Genomic DNA, 13,912 nt, shown 5'->3' on the forward strand with positions numbered 1-13,912 from the left:
CTATATTTCAGTAAAAAGAAGTGAAAAACTAATTTTTACAATGTTGGATATTATGACTAAGTCCTTCAATGATGAATATTTGGTCTTCCTTCAAGAGTTGGTGATCACCATAGTTGTTGTTTTTTGCTTCTTTGGTTGACATTGTATGCCAATGCATCAATTCGCTGAGATATCTATTACTTCCTCCGCTCCATTGAATAAGGCCTATAAATTTAGCAGGAAATCAACATCATTTAACCTTGATCAATGTTATAGACAGACATATAAACATTTATGATGCCAAATCAATTTTAGAGGATTCTTCGTAACTATATTTGATTTAAGTTTTAGTTCTCTATGTTTGATCAAACTTTATCTGGCCTAAATTTATAATCCTTATTTGTCGTAACAAAGTAGTATAAAATTAATATCTTATTTTCCTTTTTTTAGGGATGTTTCTCTTTCAATCATCACCGCTTTGGGTCTGATAGTTTAGTGGGTTGGCACAGCCCATTAAATGAAGATCTATTATAAAATAATGCTCATAATTTCCCTCAAAGAAATAATGCTCATAATTCATAATTCCTTAGTAAACCATGCCAAGAGATAAATTTCCCTCAAAGGATCTGCTGTGCATGTTGTCTCTGTGGGCAGTGGTATGCTCCCTGTTGCAAATTTTGATAATCAGCCTTTTTTGGGTTATGTTGATTTTTGTCCTCAAATTGCTAATTCCAATCTCTCAAATGCTCAAGATGATTCTCATAATGCAGGTTTAGTTTTGGCACCCGAGATGGTTAGTTCATTGGAACAAACTAAGGGGGTAAATTTGATGACGTCTCGATGACTACAGGAGATGGGCCTATTGGCACAATTCTTCAGGATTCGATGGGTATTGCCTCATATCCAAGAACTGATGGTAAGGCTCCAGTTTTGTGGTTGGATTCATCAAACACGGCTAAGTCCATTTTTTGTTTATCACTAATTGAATGCTCTCCTGAAAATATGCCAGTTCAACCTACTATTGAGGAGGTTATTACTTTTGGAGGAATTCCTAAACCCTCATTGGATGTGAGGACTAGTAAGAGGTTGGGTGGCCAACCTGGAGTGGATATGCCCCAATTGGAGTAGGCAATGATGAATGCGCAGTTGAGAGATGAAGCTTCTACTGCAGGTAAGATTTTATTCCCAACATACTCTATTGTTAATTTACCGGACTCGGAAATTATTCATAAGGCAGATCGTTTGGGAATATCGTTAGGACAATATAAAGAGGAGGTGTTAAAATCTATAAAGGGAATTAAATTGTTAGAAGAGGAACGCATCTTAACTATTTTGCAAAAAAAATGTGGATGAAAATGTGAATAAGTATGAAGGTCCTTCAACTCTGGTCCTGTCAAAAGTTTCTACTCTGTGTGAGGATTTGATTGAGGATGATGGCATCCCACTGGATTTAGATATCATTTGGAAATAAGGCCGGTAGTCAAGGCAAAGAAAAGTAGGACTAGAAAAGTTATGATACTAGTAATATTCGTAAAAGTACCAGAAGAAGAATTAAAAAATAGTATTAATAATGCAGAATTTAAAAGGAATGAATTGGAACCCGGGTGGTTTTGGTGACACTGATAAGCATCTTTTTGTCAAAGATGCAATTAGGGAGCATAAATTAGATTTTGTAGCCTTGTTGGAGACTGGAAGATCTAATTTCTCTATTCCTTATTTGAATCAACTTGATGCGGGGTACAACTACTCTTGGTTCTGTTTACCTCCTCATGGTAGATCTGAAGGCATTTTAGTAGGTATTAATTCAGATACTCTTGAGGTGTTAAAAGTGAGTACTGGAGACTTTTGTGTCAAACTACATATTAAGTGTAAAAGAGATGGTTTCGAATGGATATTAGTGCCAGTCTATGGGGCTGCCCATGATGCACATAAATTAAGCTGATTTTTAGCGAAATTAGTACGAACTTGTGAGACGGAATCATTACCTATGTTGGTAGGCGGTGATTTCAATATTATTCGGAAGCACGAAGAAAAAAACAATAATAATTTTAAGGCTCGATGGCCCTTTGTCTTTAATGTTATTATTGAACATTTGAACCTGCGTGAAATTGCGCTATCGAGTAGACAGTTTACGTGGGCGAGTCGTCGGGCGGAGCCAACTTATGAGAAGCTTGATAGAGTACTAGCTTCCATATCTTGGGAACAAAAATTTCCCTTAGTCACTATCCGGGCATTGACAAGGGCGGATTCTGACCATACACCGATTCTTATTGACTCAGGGGTGAAAGCACACTTGGATGATAAGCCTAAATTTTCCTTTGAGTTGGATTGGTTGCGGCAAGAAGGTTTTATAGATATGATTGAAAAAAAGTGGAATTCGGTTATGGTTGGTTTGAATCCGATGGATGTTTGGTTGAACAAGCTAAGACACATAAGGAAGTTTCTGAAAGGATGGGCTAAAAATCAAAGTGGGAAGTATAAGAAAGAGAAGGAGAGACTACTAGGTATCATTGATAATTTAGATGTGAAAGATGAAACAAATACCTTGACTTTGTCAGAAAGGGAAGTTCTAAAAAACACGAATGAAAATCTAAATAAGTTAAGAAGAGAAGAGGAGTCTAAGTGGGCTCAAAGAGCGAAGGTTAAACATATTCAAGAAGGGGGAATAATACACGATATTTCCACTTGATTGCAAATGGGAAGCATCGAAAAAAGAAAATTTTCCAGTCAGAACAACAAGAAGGAACCATTGCCGGTGAAGATAAATTAAAAGTCTATATTATTGAATTTTATAAGAAATTGTTTGGGGCACCGGAGTCAAATAATATTTCATTAGTAGAGGAGGAGATGCAGGACATTCCTCGGATCTGAGATGTTGAGAATGAGATATTGACAACTCCTTATTCTGAGGAAGAGGTTTATGAAGCGATATCACAGATGGAACATAATAAATCTCACGGGCCTGATGGTTTCCCGGCGGAGTTTTATCAAAAAAAAATTGGGGGGTAATAAAGGACGACTTGTTGGCGCTGTTTAATTAGTTCAGTAATGGGGATTTGCCCCTTTATAAACTGAATTTGGCGTAATTACTTTACTACCTAAGAAGGAGGATGAAGTTCAGATACAACAATATATACCAATTTGTTTATTAAATGTGTGTTTCAAAATTTTTACTAAAGTGGGTACAAATCGTATAACGGGGATTGCCCCAAGAGTTATAAAGCCAACACAATCAGCCTTTATGCCAGGAAGGAATATGTTAGAAGGGGTGGTCATTCTATATGAAACTTTTCATGAGTTACATAGTAAGAAAAAAGATGGGATTCTATTTAAAATTGATTTTGAAAAGGTGTATGATAAAGTTAAATGGCCTTTTTTACAACAGACTCTAAGGATGAAGGGATTTGCTCCTGAATGGTGTACGATGGTTCGACAGTTTGTTCAAGGGGGGAGTGTCGGTGTAAAGGTGAATGATGACATTGGTCATTATTTTCAGACAAAAAAAGGTTTGAGGCAAGGAGATCCGTTATCTCCAATGCTCTTTAATATTGTAGTAGATATACTAGCCATCATAATTGAACGAGCAATGGGTGATGGTCAACTGGGGGCGTATTCCTCATCTGGTTGAGGGGGGCATCTCTATATTACAATATGTCAATGATACAATCTTTTTTTTTGGAGCATTGATGTCTACGCATGGCTCTTTTCCTGTAGACAGTGTTGGGCCTCCAAGAGCAGAGGTTTGTAGAACAGCAGCAAGTTTTCCCTTAAGTGGATCACCCAAGGTTTATCGAACTCAGGGAGGAAGAGGTCAAAGATATCCCTCTCATGCAACCCTGCAACCACAAAGCAAGAAGTCTCTTGTGTCCCCAACACACCTAATAGGTGCACTAGTTCGGCGAAGAGATAGTGAAATACAGGTGGTATGAATAAATATGAGCAGTAGTAACGGCGCCAGAAAATACTTGATGCTACAACTGGCGTGTGGTTGATGGTGGTAATATTGCAGGCAGTAGAGATGCAGTAAAACAGTAAACAAGCGATGATTGCAGTATTTGGGAACAAGGCCTAGGGATTATACTTTCACTAGTGGACACTCTCAACATTGATCACATAACAGAATAGATAAATGCTATACTCTACACTCTCTTGTTGGATGATGAACACCACTAATTGTGTAGGATTACACGAACCCTCAATGCCGGAGTTAACAAGCTCCACAATATTCGATATTCATGTTTAAATAACCTTAGAGTGCACGATAGATCAACACAACTAAACCAAGTACTAACATAGCATGCACACTGTCACCTTCACACTATGAAAGGAGGAATAGATCACATCAATACTATCATAGCAATAGTTAACTTCATAATCTACAAGAGATTACAATCATAACCTACGCCAAGTACTACACGATGCACACACTGTCACCATTACACCGTGGAGGAGGAATAGACTACTTTAATAACATCACTAGAGTAACACATAGATGAATAGTGATACAAAACTCATATGAATCTCAATCATGTAAGGCAGCTCATGAGATCATTGTATTGAAGTACATAGAAGAGAGATTAACCACATAGCTACCGGTACAGCCCTTAGCCTCGATGGAGAACTACTCCCTCCTCATGGGAGACAGCAGCGTTGATGAAGATGGCGGTGGTGTCGATGGAGATGCCTTCCGGGGGCACTTCCCTGTCCCGGCGGCGTGCCGGAACAGAGACTCCTGTCCCCCAGATCTTGGCTTCGTGATGGCGACGGCTCTGGAAGGTTTCTCGTACCGTGGCTTTTCCTTATCGAAGATTTAGGTCAGGGACCTTTAAATAGGCGAAGAGGCGGAGTCGGAAGGTCGACGAGGCGACGACACAATAGGGGGGCGCGGCCAAGGCCTGGGCCGCGCCGGGCACATGTGTGGGGCCCACAGGGCCCTCCTCTGGTGGCTCTCGGGTGTTCTGGAAGCTTCGTGGAATTATAAGATGCTGGGCGTTGATTTCTTCCAATTCCGAGAATATTTCCTTACTAGGATTTCTGAAACCAAAAACAGCAGAAAACAGGAACTGGCACTTCGGCATCTCGTCAATAGGTTAGTTCCGGAAAACGCATAAAATCATCATAAAGTGTGAACAAAACATGTAAGTATTGTCATAAAACAAGAATGGAACATAAGAAATTATCGATACGTCGGAGACGTATCAGCATCCCCAAGCTTAGTTCCTACTCGTCCCGAGTAGGTAAACGATAACAAAGATAATTTCTGAAGTGACATGCTACCAACATGATCTTAATCATACTATTGTAAAGCATATGATATGAATGAAATGATTCAAAGCAATGATAAAGACAATAATTAAACAATTGAATCATATAGCAAAGACTTTTCATGAATAGTACTTTCAAGACAAGCATCAATAAGTCTTGCATAAGAGTTAACTCAAAAAGCAGTAAATTCATAGTAAAAGCATTGAAGCAACACAAAGGAAGATTAAGTTTCAGCGGTTGCTTTCAACTTGTAACATGTATATCTCATGGATAGTTGTCAATGCAAAGCAATATAACAAGTGCAATAAGCAAGCATGTAAGAATCAATGCACAGTTAACACAAGTGTTTGCTTCTAAGATAGAAGGAAATGGGTAAACTGACTCAACATAAAAGTAGAAGAAAGGCCCTTCGCAGAGGGAAGCAGGGATTAAATCATGTGCTAGAGCTTTTTAAGTTTTGAAATCATATAGATCATAAAAGTAAAGTTTTGAGAGGTGTTTGTTATTGTCAACGAATGGTAGTGGGCACTCTAACTACCTCGCCAACCAGACTTTCAAGAGCGGCTCCCATGAAGGACATTATCTCTACCAGCAAGGTAGATCATCCCTCTTCTCTTTTGTTTACACACGTATTTTAGTTTTATTATGGGTGACACTCCCCCCAACCTTTGCTTACACAAGCCATGGCTAACCGAATCCTCGGGTGCCTTCCATCAATCTCATACCATGGAGGAGTGTCTATTTGCAAAATTAAGTTGCTTACTGATGAATCAGAGCAAAACATGTGAAGAGAATTATTAATGAAGTTTGATTAATCGGGACTGGGAACCCCATTGCCAGCTCTTTTTGCAAAATTATTGGATAAGCGGATGTGCCACTAGTCCATTATGAAAGTCTGTCAAAAGTAAATGACAAGGTTGAAAGATAAACACCACATACTTCCTCATGAGCTATAAAACATTGACACAAATTGAGAAGCATTTTGAAGGTTTAAAGGTAGCACATGAAGTATTTACTTGGAATGGCAGGGAAATACCATGTAGTAGGTAGGTATGGTGGACACAAATGGCATAGTGTTTGGCTCAAGGATTTGGATGCACGAGAAGTATTCCCTCTCAGTACAAGGCTTAGGCTAGCAAGGTTGTTTGAAGCAAACACAAGTATGAACTAGTACAGCAAAACTTACATAAAAGACATATTGCAAGCATTATAAGACTATACATTGTCTTCCTTGTTGTTCAAACCCTTACTAGAAAATATCTAGACCTTAGAGAGACCAATCATGCAAACCAAATTTTAACCAGCTCTATGTATTTCTTCACTAATAGGTGCAAAGTATATGATGCAAGAGCTTAATCATGAGCACAACAATTGCCAAGTATCAAGTTATTCAAGACATCATACCAATTACTACATGTAGCATTTCCCGTTTTCAACCATACAACAATTAACGAAGCAGTTTCAACCTTCGCCATGAAAATTAAAGCTAAGAACACATGTGTTCATATGAACCAGCGGAGCGTGTCTCTCTCCCACACAAGCATTTATTCAAACAAAAACAAAAACAAAAACATACAGACGCTCCAAGTAAAGTACATAAGATGTGAGCGAATAAAAATATAGTTTCAAGAGAAGGAACCTGATAATTTGTCGATGAAGAAGGGGATGCCTTGGGCATCCCCAAGCTTAGATGCTTGAGTCTTCTTGAAATATGCAGGGATGAACCACGGGGGCATCCCCAAGCTTAGACTTTTCACTCTTCTTGATCACATTGTATCATCCTCCTCTCTTGACCATTGAAAACTTCCTCCACACCAAACTCAAAACAACTCATTAGAGGGTTAGTGCATAATCAAAAATTCACATATTCAGAGGTGACACAATCATTCTTAACACTTCTGGACATTGCCCAAAGCTACTGGAAGTTAATGGAATAAAGAAATCCATCCCACATAGCAAAAGAAGCAATACGAAATAAAAGGCAGAATCTGTCAAAACAGAACAGTCCGTAAAGATGAATTTTAAAGAGGCACCAGACTTGCTCAAATGAAAATGCTCAAATTTAATGAAAGTTGCGTACATATCTGAGGATCACACACAAAAATTGGCAGATTTTTCTGAGTTACCTACAGAGAATTCTTCCCAAATTCGTGACAGACAGAAATCTGTTTCTGCGCAGTAATCCAAATCTAGTATCAACCTTACTATCAAAGACTTTACTTGGCACAACAATGCAATAAAATAAAGATAAGGAGAGGTTGCTACAGTAGTAACAACATCCAAGACACAAATATAAAACAAAATTGCTGTAGTAAAATAAACACATGGGTTATCTCCCAAGAAGTTCTTTCTTTATAGCCATTAAGATGGGCTCAGCAGTTTTAATGATGCACTCGCAAGAAATAGTATTTGAAGCAAAAGAGAGCATCAAGAGGCAAATTCAAAACAAATTTAAGCCTAACCCACTTCCTATGAAAAGGAATCTTGTAAGTAAACAAGTTCATGAAGAGTAAAGTGACAAGCATAGGAAGATAAAACAAGTGTAGCTTCAAAAATTTCAGCACATAGAGAGGTGTTTTAGTAATATGAAAATTTCTACAACCATATTTTCCTCTCTCATAATAACTTTCAGTAGCATCATGAGCAAACTCAACAATATAACTATCACATAAAACATTCTTATCATGAGTCTCATGCATAAAATTATTACTACTCCCAACATAAGCATAGTCAATTTTATTAGTTGTAGTGGGAGCAAATTCAACAAAGTAGCTATCATTATTATTCTCATCATCAAATATAGGAGGCATATTGTAATCATAATCAAATTTATCCTCCATAACAGGTGGCACTAAAAGGCTACTATCATTATAATCATCATAAATAGGAGGCAAAGTATCATCAAAGTAAATTTCCTCCTCAATGCTTGGGGGACTAAAAAGATCATGCTCATCAAAACCAACTTCCCCAAGCTTAGAATTTTCCATATCATTAGCAACAATGGTGTTTAAAGAGTTCATACTAATATCATTGCTACTAGCATGCAAATAAGATTCCATAGGTTTTTCAATTTTTGCAACACACCATTTATGTCTTAACTCAGGAAATAGATTAAAAAGCTCCATATTATTTTCCATTATGCCTTACTAGTGTTTAACAAGAAACAAAAAGATGCAATTGCAGGATCTAAAGGAAATAGCTTCGAGTACTTACAACGGCGGAAAATAGCTTTGTAGCCGGGATCCAGAGTGTGAGTACCTTTTACCTTTCCTCCCCGGCAACGGCGCCAGAAAAGTGCTTGATGTCTACGCACGGCTCTTTTCCTGTAGACAGTGTTGGGCCTCCAAGAGCAGAGGTTTGTAGAACAGCAGCAAGTTTTCCCTTAAGTGGATCACCCAAGGTTTATCGAACTCAGGGAGGAAGAGGTCAAAGATATCCCTCTCATGCAACCCTGCAACCACAAAGCAAGAAGTCTCTTGTGTCCCCAACACACCTAATAGGTGCACTAGTTCGGCAAAGAGATAGTGAAATACAGGTGGTATGAATAAATATGAGCAGTAGTAACGGCGCCAGAAAATACTTGATGCTACAACTGGCGTGTGGTTGATGGTGGTAATATTGCAGGCAGTAGAGATGCAGTAAAACAGTAAACAAGCGATGATTGCAGTATTTGGGAACAAGGCCTAGGGATTATACTTTCACTAGTGGACACTCTTAACATTGATCACATAACAGAATAGATAAATGCTATACTCTACACTCTCTTGTTGGATGATGAACACCACTAATTGTGTAGGATTACACGAACCCTCAATGCCGGAGTTAACAAGCTCCACAATATTCGATATTCATGTTTAAATAACCTTAGAGTGCACGATAGATCAACACAACTAAACCAAGTACTAACATAGCATGCACACTGTCACCTTCACACTATGAAAGGAGGAATAGATCACATCAATACTATCATAGCAATAGTTAACTTCATAATCTACAAGAGATTACAATCATAACCTACGCCAAGTACTACACGATGCACACACTGTCACCATTACACCGTGGAGGAGGAATAGACTACTTTAATAACATCACTAGAGTAACACATAGATGAATAGTGATACAAAACTCATATGAATCTCAATCATGTAAGGCAGCTCATGAGATCATTGTATTGAAGTACATAGAAGAGAGATTAACCACATAGCTACCGGTACAGCCCTTAGCCTCGATGGAGAACTACTCCCTCCTCATGGGAGACAGCAGCGTTGATGAAGATGGCGGTGGTGTCGATGGAGATGCCTTCCGGGGGCACTTCCCCGTCCCGGCGGCGTGCCGGAACAGAGACTCCTGTCCCCAAGATCTTGGCTTCGCGATGGCGGTGGCTCTGGAAGGTTTCTCGTACCGTGGCTTTTCCGTATCGAAGATTTAGGTCAGGGACCTTTAAATAGGCGAAGAGGCGGAGTCGGAAGGTCGACGAGGCGACGACACAATAGGGGGGGGGGCGGCCAAGGCCTGGGCCACGCCGGGCACATGTGTGGGGCCCACAGGGCCCTCCTCTAGTGGCTCTCGGGTGTTCTGAAAGCTTCGTGGAATTATAAGATGCTGGGCGTTGATTTCGTCCAATTCCAAGGATATTTCCTTACTAGGATTTCTGAAACCAAAAACAGCAGAAAACAGGAACTGGCACTTCGGCATCTCGTCAATAGGTTAGTTCCGGAAAACGCATAAAATCATCATAAAGTGTGAACAAAACATGTAAGTATTGTCATAAAACAAGCATGGAACATAAGAAATTATCGATACGTCGGAGACGTATCAAGCATGACCTCCTGAAAGCGGTTAATATGAAACTAATACTATGCTTGTTTGAAGAGCTCTCGAGCCTTAAGATAAATTTCCACAAAAGTGAGATTTTATATTTTGGTAGGGCAAAGGATGAAGTTGATTAGTATAAGCAAATCTTTGGATGCGATGCTTATTCTTTACCTTTTCGATACTTAGGTATTCCTATCCATTATAGAAAACTCAGAAATTCTGATTGGTATCCAGTGGAGACCCGATTTGAAAGAAAATTGGGATGCTAGAAAGGAAAATTGTTGTCCTATGGGGATAGACTTGTGCTTATCAAATCATTTTTGACAAGATTACCTATGTTTATGTTGTCCTTTCTAGAGATACCTGTAGGGGTAAGAAAAGACTGGACTTCTATAGGTCGAGATTTTTTTGGCAGTCCGATGAAAAGAAGAGAAAATATAGACTTACGAAATGGAATATTGCCTGTCGACCCAAAGATCAAGGGGGTTAGGAATTGAGGTCCTCGAACTCAAAAATAGATGTTTATTAAGTAAGTGGCTTTATAAACTTCTTAATGAGGATGGGGTGTGGCAAGAACTGCTACATAATAAATACCTAAGAAAAAAAACCTTATCTAAGGTCGCAGCCAAGCCTACTGACTCTCCCTTTTGGAAGGGACTGATGGGGGTTAAAGATGATTTCTTCAGTAGAGGTTTTTTCAAAATTGGAAATGGAGCAAATACTCATTTTTTGGAAGATACTTGGTTAGGAAAAGTACCACTAGCCCAGCAATATCCATCTTTATATAATATTATGCATCACAAGAATGTAACGGTAGCCCATGTGTTAGCTCAAACACCTCTGAATATCAGTTTCCGAAGGTTGTTGGTGGGTAACAAATGGACTTTGTGGTTACAATTATGCCAAAAACTTATGATGGTTCATCTAAATGACGATAAGGATCGTTTTGTTTGGAGTTTGACAACAAATGGCGTGTTTACGGTGAAATCTATGTATGAAGATCTTATGAATGATCACACCCCTTTCTTGAGAAAATACTTATGAAAAGTTAAAGTACCACTTAAGATTAAAATATTTATGTGGTTTCTGAATAATAAGGTTTTGCTTACTAAAGATAATTTAGCTAAACGTAGATGGAATGGGTGTACAAAGTGTGTTTTTTGCGGAGAGCGGGAGACTATTGAACATCTCTTCATAACTTGCCCTTTAGCTAAATTACTTTGGCGCACAATCACTTTCACTTTTGATCTTCCACCTCCAACCAATATTACTAATATGTTTGGTAATTGGCTAAATGGAGTTGATAGACAATCTAAGGCATTCATTCGTTTTGGGGTGTCTGCTCTATGTTGGTCTATTTGGAGGGCGAGGAATGATATTATTTTTAACAAAAAAAAATATTTTCACTTTTTGCAGGTTATCCATATGGTGGCACATTGGGTTCAGTTGTGGGCTCTACTGTCACCGGAGGGGCAGCGGGATGCTATGGCTACTGGATGCACACGGCTCCAGACGGTCGCTCAGGATATCTTGTGCCAGGCTGGTTGGCGACACACTAGGCGGATGCATTGATATGTAATCCTTTTTTGTTTTGTTTCTTTCGCTGGTTGATTCTTGTATCAATCCTGGGCGATGATTGAGAGGTTCTAAAAACTTTGTACTCGTAACTTGTTAATAAAAGGCCGTGTGCATCATCATGATGCAGAAGCCGGGGTCTTACTCCCCATTTCGGAAAAAAAAAAAACAGTGTTCAATAGAGAGATGACTGAAATTTTCACAATTTCAGTCAACTCGGAAATAGATGCCCCAACATCAAAATGTGCCAATTTGGCATGGCATCATTACAGATGAATTGCAGGGTAAGACGTATGACAACGTTTCAGATTAGAGATGCTCTTGGCATTGGTTAGGTTTTCCTCCAGTAGTTGCTGAGGAGGGTGGTGGAGCTGGGTGTAGTGGCCAGCCTTGGCTTTTTATTTAGAAAAAATGGGATACACCAGCGTCGGCTTGTTAAACGGCAAGAGCCTTTCTTTTACATGATCCCTAGTACATGCAGTCTTGTAGCCAACCAGCTTAAGGGTTCCATCTCGATCGTAGTTCATATGATTTCTTTGGTCCTCTCCCATCTTACCTAAACTTGATTACTTACATCGTTAGAGCCTGAAATGTACACAACGACATCCATTGTATAATCTATTTCCTACCACTGCTGCCGCGTGTATATGATGTGCGCACTTCTTCACTTGCACTTGCATCATTTCGATGCAGAGGCTAGAAACGCCCTCATCTCAGGAAAAAAACAAGATGGTAAATTTTTATGTAATGCCGTGACATCACAGAACTAGCCTCCAAATCTAGTAACATGTTTCCATAGAATCAATCCTCGTAATTTACATCATGATAGTACAAACGAAACCAGTTGGGCACACTTCGTGCATGGTCTCCCCGACACCTGTGGCTCACAGGCATGGCTGTAGTGGATGCCTTACTTTCCGGGAACAAAGTTGGTGGCGAACGCCCATGCGTTGTTGTTGACAGGGTCAGCGAGGTGGTCGGCGAGGTTCTCGAGGGGGCCCTTGCCAGTGACGATAGCCTGAACGAAGAAGCCGAACATGGAGAACATGGCAAGGCGGCCGTTTTTTAGCTCCTTAACCTTGAGCTCCGCGAATGCCTCGGGGTCGTCAGCCAAGCCAAGTGGGTCGAAGCTGCCGCCGGGGTATAGAGGGTCGACAATCTCCCCGAGTGGGCCTCCCGCAATGCGGTACCCCTCAACGGCGCCCATGAGCACGACCTGAACGGCCCAGATGGCGAGGATGCTCTGTGCGTGCACCAGGCTCGGGTTGCCGAGGTAGTCAAGGCCTCCCTCGCTGAAGATCTGGGAGCCGGCCTTGAACCAAACAGCCTCGCCGAACTTGACGCCGTTGCGAGCGAGGAGCTCAGGGAAGACGCAGCCAAGCGCACCGAGCATGGCCCACCGGGAGTGGATCACCTCGAGCTCCCGGTTCTTGGCGAATGTCTCGGGGTCGGCGGAGAGCCCCGCAGTGTCCCACCCATAGTCGCCCGGGAACTCGCCGGTGAGATAGCTCGGTGGCTCGCCGGAGAGTGGACCGAGGTAGAGCACCCGGTCGGAGCCGTACCACGGGCTGCCCGATGACACAGGCTTGGCCTTGGGGGAGGTCTTGCGCATGGTGACCCGGGCCTCGCCAAAGAGTGGCGAGGAAGGCAGGTCCTTCACCGCCTTTCCGGCGAAGGTCGAGGAGGAGAGTGCCATCGTGGTGGACGCCATTCTTCACTAAGGCTCTGTGTGTTCTCCAAAGAGTGAGGCTTGTGGTGTGTGTGAGTGGAGATGGTTTGAGTGGAGCAGTGGACGTTGCTATTTAACGGTACCCGAAGGAAGGGATCAGAGGGAGCAATAAAATCTGAAGCTCAGACGCCATTGGTGGAGTAGATATCTGGTGACAGTTGGCGCGTCGAGAACCTCAAGCGGGAGAAGATAGTTGTGGCTACGGCTGAGGATCGCCGTGGGGATGGGCGATTGGGCTCCGTGGACTTTCTCGTGGACGTGGGTTTTTCCTTCAGATTTCGCAAGATCATGTCACACACGGACACGGTGTGTCTACCTACCCACACTCCACTTGTCGGCTGTCGCTGATATTTTTACAGGGAACTGAAACGGCTGGAGACGTAGTGGTCGTTCACGTGCAGGTCTCGGATTTAGCCGTCGGAGGCTGTGGAAAACTGAAAGGGCTTCTCTTGTCGGAACCCAATCATTCATCCAGTTCTCCTCCCAAGTTGGTGGCACACGTTGTTTTCACGGTGATGGTTGTGCAAAACTCAGTTTCCCCAAATGGCT

The 13,912-nt window shown here is 41.1% G+C and overlaps 1 protein-coding gene across 1 annotated transcript; it reads right to left on the reverse strand.

Annotated features, from left to right (window-relative positions):
• Positions 1-12,401: 12,401 nt before the first annotated feature.
• On the reverse strand, positions 12,402-13,421 carry LOC127327643 (chlorophyll a-b binding protein 2, chloroplastic). The gene has a single exon (XM_051354415.2). The coding sequence runs from the start codon at positions 13,343-13,345 to the stop codon at positions 12,545-12,547; it is 801 nt and encodes a 266-aa protein (XP_051210375.1). The 5' UTR covers positions 13,346-13,421; the 3' UTR covers positions 12,402-12,544.
• Positions 13,422-13,912: the final 491 nt, after the last annotated feature.

The sequence above is a fragment of the Lolium perenne genome, chromosome 1 (genome assembly GCF_019359855.2).
Source record: "Lolium perenne isolate Kyuss_39 chromosome 1, Kyuss_2.0, whole genome shotgun sequence".
Classification (NCBI taxonomy): domain Eukaryota; kingdom Viridiplantae; phylum Streptophyta; class Magnoliopsida; order Poales; family Poaceae; genus Lolium; species Lolium perenne.